Here is a 10,941-nt window from a genome sequence, read left to right as displayed (position 1 = left end):
GTGAATCATCGGATGGAAGATCTTCCTCTCTGTCTCTCCTCCTCTCTGTAGATCTGCCTTTCCAATAAATAAATAAATCAAAAGAACTTGGTCCTGCATGGGGACGACCCAGGCCATGTCTTCCAGTGCAAGCGGACAGTCCCTCCAGGGTCATGACCCTGAGAGGAGAATGTTACCCCAGCCAAGGATGCAGAGGCGTTCGGAGACACGCTTTAGGGTTGGCCTGCACTGGCCCGGCTCCATCACTGGGCAGCTGTGTGACTTCAGGTGAACGGATGACCCTCTCTGTGGGCTCTCAGAGCTGTCACCCCTAGGGTGGCACTAGGGTATTCCAAGGGTGCAGGTGCCAAGTCTCATAGGAGGATGTCCTGAAGGTGCCAGCCAAGCATGGCGCTTCTGGATAAAGCCAGCAAGGCGGGACTGGACTATATGCTCCCGTGGCCTTCCTTCTCTTTCTCACCTCTTCTTGCCCTCCCTAGCCTCCCGGGTCAGGTTGAAGCCAGCGGTGGCTATGGCTCACCACCCCCGGGGGACCTGCGGCCTCCCGGGTTTGCCCACACAAGACCCGTGGATAATTATAATGGGGATTTCCCCCAGCGGACGTGCGTGGTGCTGTGACCCAGAAATAAGTGGGTGCAGACAGAAGCGGCTCCAGTCGCCCTGCAACGCCTCCACAGCCACTCAGGATCCTCCCCCAGCTGGCCCAGGAGTCACGGACAACCTGCACAGCCAAGTGAGTGCATGCGTGTGGACAGTGTCCTTGGGGTGTGTGTGTGTGTGTGTTGGGGGGCTGCACAGGCAGGGGAGTGAGCAGCGTGGGGAAAGCGGGCAGGTGTCTGCCCATTCAGGGATGGCTAGTTCAGTCACCCACTGTCACTGAGCTAAAGCCATCCTGCTGCCAAAGGCTGGAGAAGCCCACGGCTGGTAGGAATCTTCAGAAAGATGACGGAAAATGCTTGTTATAAGTGACACAGACGACTATGGATCTCAAAGGGTTTTTTTTTTTTTTCCCACCAAAATAAGCTCAATTAAACAAACAAACAAAAAGATTGGGCCTGGCATGGTGGCTTAGCGGCTAAAGTCCTCTCCTTGAATGCGCCAGGATCCTATATGGGCACTGGTTGTAAACCCGGCAGCCCCACTTCCCACTCAGCTCCCTGCCTGTGGCCTGGGAAAGCAGTGGAGGACGGACCAAAGCCTTGGGACCCTGCACCTGCATGCGAGACCCGGAAGAACCTAGCTCTAGCTGGTTGCCACAACAGCCGGAGCTGAGCTGATCTGAAGCCAGGAGCCTCTTCCAGGTCTCCCACGCGGGTGCAGGGTCCCCAAGGCTTTGGGCCGTCCTCGACTGCTTTCCCAGGCCACGAGCAGGGAGCTGGATGGGAAGCGGAGCAGCCGGGACATAAGCAGGTGCCCGTGTAAGATGCCAGTGCTGTCAGCTGAAGGGTTAGCCTGTTGAGCCATCACGCCAACCCTGAGCTCCACTTTTTCATTTGAGGCCGAGAGCCCTAGTCGCATAGAAAATGGGGTGGGGAGGGAAGGGGGCGAGAAAGAGAACTCCCCAATGTGTTAGCTCATACCTCCAGTTGAAGCTGGATCAGACCCAAGCGATGCACCCAGAACTCCAATTAGGTCCTTTGTGTGGGTGGCAAGGACTGAACCACCTGAGCCCTCCCGGGGGGGGGGGGGCGGCGTCCATACAACAGGAAACGGACAGAGCTGAGACTCGAACCCAGGACTTCCGATAGAGGATACAGACCAACACTTGTGCAATTCCGAGCAGCCCGCCAGCTTTCCGAGGTCCCCTCCTTATAGGTCCCGGATGCCGTCCTGAGCCCTCCCGTTTGTAACCCTAACCAACCTTGTTAAAAACCCAGATCTCAACCAGAGCCGTGACGTGGTAGGAAGTGAGCTCTCTGTTTTCAAGAGCAACCAAATAGGACAACCATGGAGGAGCATCAATACTCAGGTAGGTGGACCCGCTGGTGCGCCCCCTGGACCCCGACCAGGTCCCTGACCTCTAGGCTCTCCTCCTAGGACTGGAGGGGGTTTCCCCAAGTCCTTCCATGGAAAGTTGGGTGAATTTTTGAGAAAGGTCAGGGGGTGTGGGCTAGGGAGGGGCACCCCAATTATCAGTCTTCCTGGCCCAGCACCAGGTGGGAGGAGGAACCAGGGGCCCCTCCTTCCTCTGACTCACCACTGCCCAAACCGAGAAAGGGGCTCTGGCTGGCTGGCGCACTGGGAGCCCCGGATTCCAAGGCCCAGCGGAGTGGGACGCACAGCTGGTGCAATTGAGGCTGATGGATGCTCAAAGTCAGGGTGAGGGCAGGGGGCCCAGCACAGTTCTGCGGGTCCTAACTGCCGTAGGGTGGTGAGGCCTGGGACTCGGGGACAATGCTGACCATTAGGGCAATGGCTCAAGTAAAAGGGAAAGACCAGGACTCCAGGGGCTGGGGTGGGGGGTCTGGAGGGAACGCGGGGGCTGGAGGTAGGCATCATGGAGTGGTTAATCCAGGTTGGGGGCCCAGCACCAGTGGGGGAGAGCAGGTCTCGGCACCCCCCTGCCCACAACCCCGGGCCCCAGGTTCTGGTCTTCAGGATGGCAACGTGCCTGTGGTAGAAGTTCAAAAAGGGACAGACAGTGGGCCGAGGTTGGGGGGATGGACTGTGACAGATGGAGCTGTCTGGATGAAGGTGAGAGAGGCAGAGCGGGCCAAGGTGGGTGCCGAGTGAGAGGCAAGGTGGTCTTACTGCCTCACTCTCCTGTGGTCCTCTCCCCACCCAGCACCTGCAGGATTCTCCGACTATACCAGAAAGCGATGCTGCAACCGGGACACACGGCTGGCGCTCGTGGGCCTGCTCACCACCGCCCTGTGGGCTGGGCTGCTGGCGCTGCTGCTTCTATGGCGTGAGGACAACCCCCTGCCCAGCCCACGAATCCCTCTGGGTCCCTCCTGCAACACCTCCTGTCCCCTCTGTCCCCGCCTGGTCAGTGCAGCCATGCCAGCCCCACCCCATACCACCCTGCCTAACATCCCTGCCTCCTCCCCTTCCCCCAGCCAAAGCCTCCACCTCTTCCTTGCCCTGGGTACAAGATAGGGTGGGGTGAGGGGCAGCCGGGGTGGGGGCCCTCAACAAATTCCCCATGCCTTTTCTTGCCCCTCCATCCTAGACTGGGATACTCTAAGGAGTATAAAACAGCTGGAAGAATCTGTGACCCGCAATGGTATGTGGGGGCTGGGGGTGCAGGCAGAGTTCAGGTACCTGGTTCTTGTTTAGCTTCTGCCCGCTGTCAGAAGACCACACGCCCCCGCCCCCTGCTATGTCTTGGTGCACCGCCCCCCAACCCAGCCCCAAGGAGCTGAGCATCGTCCTGCGTTACTGCCCCTCCCCAGGCCTGGAGAAGTGGCTTCTGATTGGATGACGTGCCCGACTGTGACATGGGCATGAATTTAGCCACCAGCGGGTTGCACTTCTGTTCACTTCTGGATGCAAGGGGATGGGGGGCGGTCCGTATATTCACCCCAGACACCCTCTGGGCCTGTCTCTCCCTGTATTTCTGGTTCCCCATGCCCCCCCCAAAAAATACAGAGAGCTGCAGCTGTTGAGGCTAGATGATGGGGGGGGGATGGGGGTGGTCCTCTTGTGTTTGTGGCCAGGCCAGATTCAAGGACCTGCCCGGAAGCATGCTCAAGAAGCTATCCCTGCCTTGCTATCTCAGTCTCCCAGGTTTCCAAGGATCTGCAAAGGTACCAGGGCGAACGGGCGGCCCAGAGATCTGATGGTGAGGCCCCTTCCCCTCTCCTCGCCCCATCACAGTCTCAGGGAATGGGGCGCGAGGGGCTGGGCACCCAAAGTTAAGATCAGCCAATCACCTGCCCATCCTGCTGTTACTCCGTGAACTGGAACCTGAGCGGGTGGCCCTGGAGAAACCAGCCCGAGTGACCAAGGGTGGATGAGGGGGACACGGGGTTGAGGGCCCCCAGGACTTGTTCACCGCTGACCCCACCCCGTCCCCTGCTTCCATCAACAGCCTCCGAGGTGCTGCGAGTGATGCAGAGGCTCCGAGCTGAGCAGAATATAACGCCTCAGGGTGAGAAGAGATGAGAGAAAGGGGTGAAGGGGTGGTCGCCGTGGGCAAGGAGAGGCAGGAGTGTCCCCCAGCCACGGGAGGGGGGGTGCGCCGAGGAGCCCCCACACCCAAGAGTCCAGCCTCATCCTCTTGTGTCCCCTCAGACTCCAAGCTCTCCCACAACCTGGACCGACTTCAAGAGGATCTGAGCAACTTCAAGTCACAGAGTGAGGCTGGGAAGGTCCTAGGGGGAGGAGGGTAGGTGGGACACGGGGTTGAAGACCCCAAGACTTGTTCCTCGCTGACCCCACCCCATCCCCTGCTCCCACCATCAACAGCCTCCGACGTGCTGCGAGTGGTGCAGGAGCTCCGAGCTGAGCAAAAGAATATAACACCTCAGAGTGAGAAGAGATGGGAGAAGGGAGTGAGGGGGTGGTCGCCCCGGGCAAGGAGGGGCAAGGGGTGTCCCCCAGCCGTGGGAGGGGGGGTGTGCGCCGAGGAGCCCCCACACCCGAGAGTCCAGCCTCATCCTCTTGTGTCCGCTCAGACTCCAGGCTCTCCCACAACCTGGACCGACTTCAAGAGGATCTGAGCAACTTCAAGTCACAGAGTGAGGCTGGGAAGGTGCTGGGGGGGAAGGGCCAGATTTGAGGGTGGTGGTGGTGGGGTGGGACTGCAGGGTGGAATCTGAGCTCTAAGCCTTCTATCTCCCCACCCCTACTTCCACCCCAGGCTTGAATGAGAAGCGCACAGCCTCGGATTTGCTGAAGCAACTGCAGGAGGAAGTGGCGAAGCTCTGGATGAAGATGCACGTGGCAGACGGTGAGCAGGTGCACCTGTGTGTGTGTGTGTGTGTGTGTGTACCAGGCAGACAATGGTGCAGGACTGCACCCAGGTCCTGGGTGTGTGGGCCCATGTGTGTGTGGGTGACTTGAGGCCATGGTGCATCCATGCACGTGTGTGGAAGGTCATGGCAGGGCAAGACAGCGGCCTGGATGATGGGCACACGGCACTGTGCGTTCCAGCAGAGCTCTCACGGTTTCCGATGCTGACTGTCGTTCAACTTTCTCCAACCCAGGCAGCCGAGGAAGGGTCCTCAGCAGGCTCCTGCCTGAGCCAACGGGCCCCATGGGAGACCGTGCAGGGGACAGCAGGAGGGTTGTGTTTATAGGAAACGGGACGGTAGCATCTCTGTCCTGGGATGGGATGCAGAGACGGGTCGCTGTAACCAGGGGTTTTCCAGCTTGGTCTTTGTCCTTGACTTTGGGTCTTGCAGCATGCGGGAGCCCTAGCAGTCACCACCACGTGAGAGACGTGGAGTCCCCATCCCCTGGGAGGTGCTTTGGCTCTGGGGACCCCGACAGGAAACCCAACAGCAGCCCCTGAGGGGTAGAGAGGGCTCTGGGTCATCTCGACCCTTTCTCGGGTCCTCCTCCAAAATCCAGCCCCATGGATTTTTGACAGTCACAGAACATTCCAGAAGTTTCCTTAAGGGCTCAGAGAGGACTGAGTACTGGCTATGCTTTCCTGGCCAGGAAGCTGATGGCGGTGGTGGAGGTATTTCCTGCCATGGTGGTATTGATGTTGGTGGCGGTTATGGTGACTGCTTGTCATAGAGTTGTGTGGTGGTGGTGACTTCCTGTCATGGAGGTGTGTGGTGATGGTGACTTCCTGTCATGGAGGTGTGTGGTGATGGTGACTTCCTGTCATGGAGGCGTGTGGTGATGGTGACTTCCTGTCATGGAGGCGTGTGGTGATGTGGAGGTGTGTGGTGATGGTGACTTCCTGTCATGGAGGTGTGTGGTGATGGTGACTTCCTGTCATGGAGGCGTGTGGTGATGGTGACTTCCTGTCATGGAGGCGTGTGGTGATGGTGACTTCCTGTCATGGAGGTGTGTGGTGATGGTGGAGGTACTTCCTGTGTGGAGGTGTTGGTGACTTCCTGTCACTGAGGTGTCTGTGGTGATGACTGTGGAGGTATCCCCAGTGGTGTAGGTTTTATGATGGTTGACATGAGGTTGACCCAAGGCCTTGGGGTGAAGGTGTTGGTGAGAAAGGCTATGCTGGTGTGGCGCCTGTGTGACCACGTGGCAGGCGAGGTCCTGCTCACTTCAGGGCGCCCATGGTGAAGGTGACAGCCACACGGCCACTCCTGCCCATGAGGGATCGTGGCCACATGTGGCTGACGTGTTCTTGAACCTGAACATGCCAGAGTTCCTGGTGCTAATCTGGTGAGGGTGTTGGTGACACCGTGGGTTACTGGTGACCAAAGCGTTGCCCAACCATGACTTCACGTGGAGACTTCCAAAATTTCATGGACAAGGTGCATTATGGAAAAACTATAAATTAAAAAAAGCTTCTGTACACAAGTTTTTTGAAGTCTCCTGGCAGGGACAGTGACTGTGGATCCGCTGACAGGGATGACGACCAAGGGGATTGGTGGGGTGGTGGCGAGGGTGCGTCAGCAGTGAGTTCATTTTCCGGGCTCAGGGTGTGTGGCCAGCTGGGGCTCAGGAGGTGAACCCCAGAAGGGACACTCCGTCCCACCCTTGCCCACACCGCCCCCCTCCACGTGCCTCCGCAGGTTCCTCGTGCAACACGTGCCCGGAGAACTGGATCTCCTTCCAACACAAGTGCTATTACTTCGGAGAGGAATCCAAGCAGTGGGTCCAAGCCCGGTTCGCCTGCGACCACCTGCAGGGACGGCTGGTCAGCATCCATAGCCAGGAGGAGCAGGTATGTGGCCTCAGGCTGGAGCAGGCGCACCAGCTCCTGGGAAACCTCCCCGGTGGCGGGGTGGGGTGGGGTGGGGTGGCAGGCCTGGGCACAGGGGTCCCCAGGTCCTTCAGCCCCACCCTGTCCTGCCTCTCCCCCGCGCCCCCCAGGACTTCCTGACCCAACGCGTCAGCATGAGGGGTTCCTGGATTGGCTTACGCGATCTCGACAGGGAGGGGGAGTTCATTTGGATGGATGGGAGACCACTGGATTATAGGTGAGGGGGCGTGGAGACCGGGGTACCAGGTGTTCCCTGCACGAGTCCCATGGCGGAAGCGCTCAGGGCTCCCGGTGGAGGGAAGGAGGGTAGGTACCCTGGGATGTAGGAGACCTTGGTTGGGGTTCAGGAGCTCTCTGTAGCGTGAGGGTCCTGGGGGTGGCCCCCAACACACACAAGGATGTGCCTACGCTTTGGGGGAAGGGGGCCCCTGGTCCTGGCCCTCATCCCCACCCCTTGCCATGCGCTTGGCTCTTGCAGCAACTGGTCCCCCGGGGAGCCCAATAACGGAGGCCAGGGTGAGGACTGCGTGATGATGCTGGGATCCGGGCACTGGAACGACGCCTTTTGCCGCAGCCGCCTGGACGCCTGGGTGTGTGAGCGCCTGGCCACCTGTGGGCCGCCCACCGCTGCCGTTGCTACCGTGGCCACCTCTCAGCCACTCCAGGCCACAGAGCCCCGCTAAAAACAGTGGCATTCTGAGGGCTGCCCCGCTCCTCCACCCAGCCCAGCCCAGCCCAGCCCAGCCCAGCCCAACGTCCCAGCTGATTGACCCAACCCCACCCCAACAACCCAGCCCTGCAAGGGACGACACCCCCTCCCTCCACCTCCAATGTTTTTGAGGCCTTCCCCACTCCACACCTCACTCCAGCTCCCTTCTTGTGCACACCCCGGGGTGGGGGGGAAGAAAGGCAGGAAGTTGCATCCCACCCACCCACCCACCCACCCATGTGGGAGACCCGGATGAGATCCTGACTCTAGCCCGGTCCCACCCCTGCCTGCTGTAGGCTTTTAGGAAGCAAATCAGCAGGTGGAAGATGTCAGCACCTTTTCAATAAATGAACTTAAAGTGGCCTTTTGCCTGTTTCCTTGGGAGAGGCCCGGCTCGCCTGTCTCACTTAGTCTCCCCCCCCACCCACTTCAACCTGCTTGGGCGGGGTATGGGGATGCTGCTACAGTTCTTCGAGTCCCAGCTTCCCTCCAACCTTCCAGAAGTTTCCCCGGAAAGCCCCTCAACCAGCTCCAACAATTCTAGAAGTGGCTGGAAAGGAGGGATGGAGAGACGTCCCAAACAGCGGGTGCGACGCCTCCCGTTCCCCCTGCCCCCGTCTGTGGGGAGGGCCCTCCCGTGGTCTCGCCTGTAGAGACTGGGCTGCGGGCACAGACGTGGGCAAGCAGCCTGATGCGTGAAAGCACGTTTCCGTATCTTTGCCAAGCATTCGAGACACCTGCAGCCCGCACGAGGACATCCCGTCTGGGGGGGGGGCAGTGTCCCTGCTCCAAGATCTGCCTGGAATTGCTACCAGGTTCCCAGCCTGAGTATCTGGGGCAGTGAGCCGGGCAGGTGGCAGCTGTCTCATAGAACTGGGTCCCTGGGTCCCTCCAGTGCGTTCCCTTTAAGAAGCCATCTCTGGTCTGTGCGGGGGTGGGGTGGGGTGGGGGAGAGCTTATCCGCAAACCCCTAACTCCGGCACAAGCACAGCTATGGGGCTGGGGGAACTTCTCCAGGCGATTCTGCAGAACAGGAGGTGCTCCGGGGTGGTCTTGGTCTAGGGCTCCCCTGCTGGCTGCATTAGACAGCAGTTCCCAAGCCAAGCGGGGGCCACAGCCTCCCGGCTACGCACCCCCGCCCCGCGCCTGTCAGGTGGTGGGGTCCCCTCACCCCGAGGAAGTCTGTCTTCAGCAGGGTCCTCCCACCTGCCCGCACACAGCCTCTCCGACCCGCCAGTGCTGCCCTCTCCCCTCCCCCTCCTTCCCAAGTACGCATGGGTGCTGTGCCATGATCCCGGCCACGCTCCCCCCAACGCACACAAGACACGGACACGCCTGCCCATATCGGGATAGCTGAGGGTAAAGTACGATCCTTTATCAACGGCCTTCCAGGGCCCGGTCCCGGGCGATCACGGCCTCCTCGAATTTGATCATGAGTGTGGTGCCCTTGTGCCAGTGCGCCGTGACCTTGGCGGGGAAGCCGCTATGGGTGAGCACGGCCTCCACGATGCCCGCCGTGAAGCTGGCACAGTTGAGCGTGCTGTTCTCCTTGGGCACGGAGATGTAAGTGTTGATCAGGGGCTCGCGTTCGATGATGTAGAAGGTACGTGCGTCGTCGTTGGCCTGCTCCAGCTTGTCGGCCTCCTTGCCGAAGAGCGCCTTCCACACGGCGCCCTTGACGAACAGCAGGGCGCCCAGCACCTTGGTCTCGCGCCGCGCGCCCTTCTCGCGCGCCACCAGCGCGTCCAGCACGCGCGCGCCCACGTGGCGACCCAGGGCGGCCAGACGCGCCTGCAGCTCGGCCACGGAGAACACGCGGCTCTGGCAATGCTGTACCAGCTCAGAGAAGAGCAGCGCGAAGGCGCTCAGGCTGACCTCGGTGCGTGGCCGCGTCAGGGCGCGTTCCAGCAGCGCCGACTTCCCGCGCGTGAAGCGCGCCTCCATCGCCCTGCGCAGGAGAGGCGCGCGCGCGCGTGGGTGTCCACCCCTCCACCCCATCCCCGGGGGTACGCAGCAGGGGAACCCGGGCAGTGAGGGTGTCCCCGGGGAGGAGGGGAAAAAGGCCTTGCCACCCACCCCTCTTCCTTAACCTGCATGCGGGAAGGCCAGACTCACCACTTTGGGCGGGCAGCGTGGGGAGGGACCAGAGGGGACCGGAAAGTGGGGTTAACCACACCAGCTAAGCACCCCAACCCCGGCGTTCCAGGTCACCGTAGGTCAGCAAAGCAGACTCATTGCGCCCTTGCCTGTCACCTGCGGGAGTCAGAGAACGCTTGAGGCGACGAGGGGCGACGGGGGTGGCACCAGGGGCGACGGGCACCAGGGTGGCACCAGGGGCGCCTGCAGTGCCCATCAGGGCAGCCGGGGACAAGAGGACAGAGGTGGGATAGGAGCTTAACGAAGATTAAAGGCCTAGACGGGGGGTGGGGAGACGCGGAGGTGATGGGGAGCGGGAAGGGGGCTTGGTGGACAGGTGTGTCCACTGCGCGAGGAGGACCCAGCTGGATCACGCAGGCTCCAGCCAGGTGGGCGTCCAGGGTGGAGGGTCGGTGGGGGGGACCCCTGGGGTTCAGCCCCACCGCAGACAAGGCCCAGAACAGGCCAGGTGCAAGTGGAAGGAGTGGAGACGCAGGCTCTGCCGGGCTGCAGGTAAATGGGGGTGACCCGAGTCCCCCCAACATACACGCAGCGCCCCGAGGGGAGCGGGCCGGGGCCGGCGGAGGGGCTCGCTCTCCCCAGCGATTCCCAGCCGTGCATGGAACCGGGGGTCGTGGCCACCGAGGCCAAGGCGCTCAAGCACCAGGTTTTCCGGGGTTCGGGTACGGGAGCCCCCCGTAAGGTCCCGGGTGGGAGGTCAGCTCTTACCTGCAACCGCGGCCGGCGGTTCCGCCGAGGTGCTTTACGGCGTCGTGCCCGGCGCGGAAGTGCGCAGGCGCGCGGCGGGAGGGGATGACGGGAAGCGAACGCGAGGGGGCGCGCGCGCGCTGCGCCGGCTCAGGGAGCGTCCTGACCGGGAGGGAAAGTGGGGGACGCCGAGGGTAAGTGGGGGACGCCGAGGGTAAGTGGGGGGACCCCGAGGGTAAGTGGGGGGACCCGCTGGCTCCTGGGGGGACCCTGCTGGCTCGAGGGGGACCCCGGAGGGAAATTGAGGGGACCCCGAGATAAAGTGAGGGGACCCCGAGGGAAAGTGAGGGGACCCCTGAGGGAAAGTGGGGGGACCCTGCTGGCTCGAGTGGGACCCCTGAGGGAAAGTGGGGGACCCCTGAGGGAAATTGAGGGGACCCCTGAGGGAAATTGAGGGGACCCCTGAGGGAAAGTGGAGGGACCCTGCTGGCTCGAGGGGGACCCCGGAGGGAAAGTGGAGGGACCCCGGAGGGAAAGTGAG

At 61.5% G+C, this 10,941-nt stretch overlaps 2 protein-coding genes across 6 annotated transcripts; one reads left to right on the top strand and one right to left on the bottom strand.

The window, feature by feature from the left end:
• The first annotated feature begins 644 nt into the window (after positions 1 to 644).
• FCER2 (Fc fragment of IgE receptor II) lies at positions 645 to 7,573 on the top strand. 5 transcript variants are annotated; one of them, XM_040990373.1, is made up of 13 exons: positions 645 to 733; positions 1,878 to 1,969; positions 2,795 to 2,908; positions 3,173 to 3,226; positions 3,722 to 3,784; positions 4,034 to 4,093; positions 4,237 to 4,299; positions 4,411 to 4,473; positions 4,620 to 4,682; positions 4,805 to 4,894; positions 6,657 to 6,808; positions 6,958 to 7,064; positions 7,326 to 7,573. In XM_040990373.1, the coding sequence occupies exons 2-13, from the start codon at positions 1,948 to 1,950 to the stop codon at positions 7,528 to 7,530; spliced, it is 1,056 nt and encodes a 351-aa protein (XP_040846307.1). In that variant the 5' UTR covers positions 645 to 733; positions 1,878 to 1,947; the 3' UTR covers positions 7,531 to 7,573. The 5 variants fall into 5 exon arrangements, with proteins under 5 accessions (XP_040846307.1, XP_040846308.1, XP_040846310.1 ...); XM_040990374.1 differs by lacking the exon at positions 4,411 to 4,473; XM_040990376.1 differs by lacking the exons at positions 4,411 to 4,473; positions 4,620 to 4,682.
• Positions 7,574 to 8,918: 1,345 nt separating this feature from the next.
• On the bottom strand, positions 8,919 to 10,461 carry TRAPPC5 (trafficking protein particle complex subunit 5). The gene is made up of 3 exons (XM_040990379.1): positions 10,422 to 10,461; positions 9,672 to 9,809; positions 8,919 to 9,504 (listed from the first exon to the last, which is right to left on the bottom strand). The coding sequence occupies exon 3, from the start codon at positions 9,498 to 9,500 to the stop codon at positions 8,934 to 8,936; it is 567 nt and encodes a 188-aa protein (XP_040846313.1). The 5' UTR covers positions 9,501 to 9,504; positions 9,672 to 9,809; positions 10,422 to 10,461; the 3' UTR covers positions 8,919 to 8,933.
• Positions 10,462 to 10,941: the final 480 nt, after the last annotated feature.

Source organism: Ochotona curzoniae, unplaced genomic scaffold (genome assembly GCF_017591425.1).
Source record: "Ochotona curzoniae isolate NIBS_2020 unplaced genomic scaffold, NIBS_Ocur_1.0 contig_605, whole genome shotgun sequence".
In the NCBI taxonomy this organism is placed as follows: Eukaryota; Metazoa; Chordata; class Mammalia; order Lagomorpha; family Ochotonidae; genus Ochotona; species Ochotona curzoniae.
Note: the sequence above shows the minus strand (reverse complement) of the source record. Positions and strands in the feature narration are given on the sequence as shown.

What these genes read in the sequence shown, in the direction of transcription:
- TRAPPC5 (XM_040990379.1), bottom strand. Translation starts at nt 9,500, where the DNA reads ATGGAGGCGCGCTTCACGCGCGGGAAGTCGGCGCTGCTGGAACGCGCC.
- FCER2 (XM_040990373.1), top strand. Translation starts at nt 1,948, where the DNA reads ATGGAGGAGCATCAATACTCAG. An exon ending in GAGCAACTTCAAGTCACAGA is followed by an intron (nt 4,300 to 4,410) that starts GTGAGGCTGGGA and finishes CACCATCAACAG; the next exon opens with CCTCCGACGTGCTGCGAGTG. An exon ending in AAAGAATATAACACCTCAGA is followed by an intron (nt 4,474 to 4,619) that starts GTGAGAAGAGAT and finishes GTGTCCGCTCAG; the next exon opens with ACTCCAGGCTCTCCCACAAC.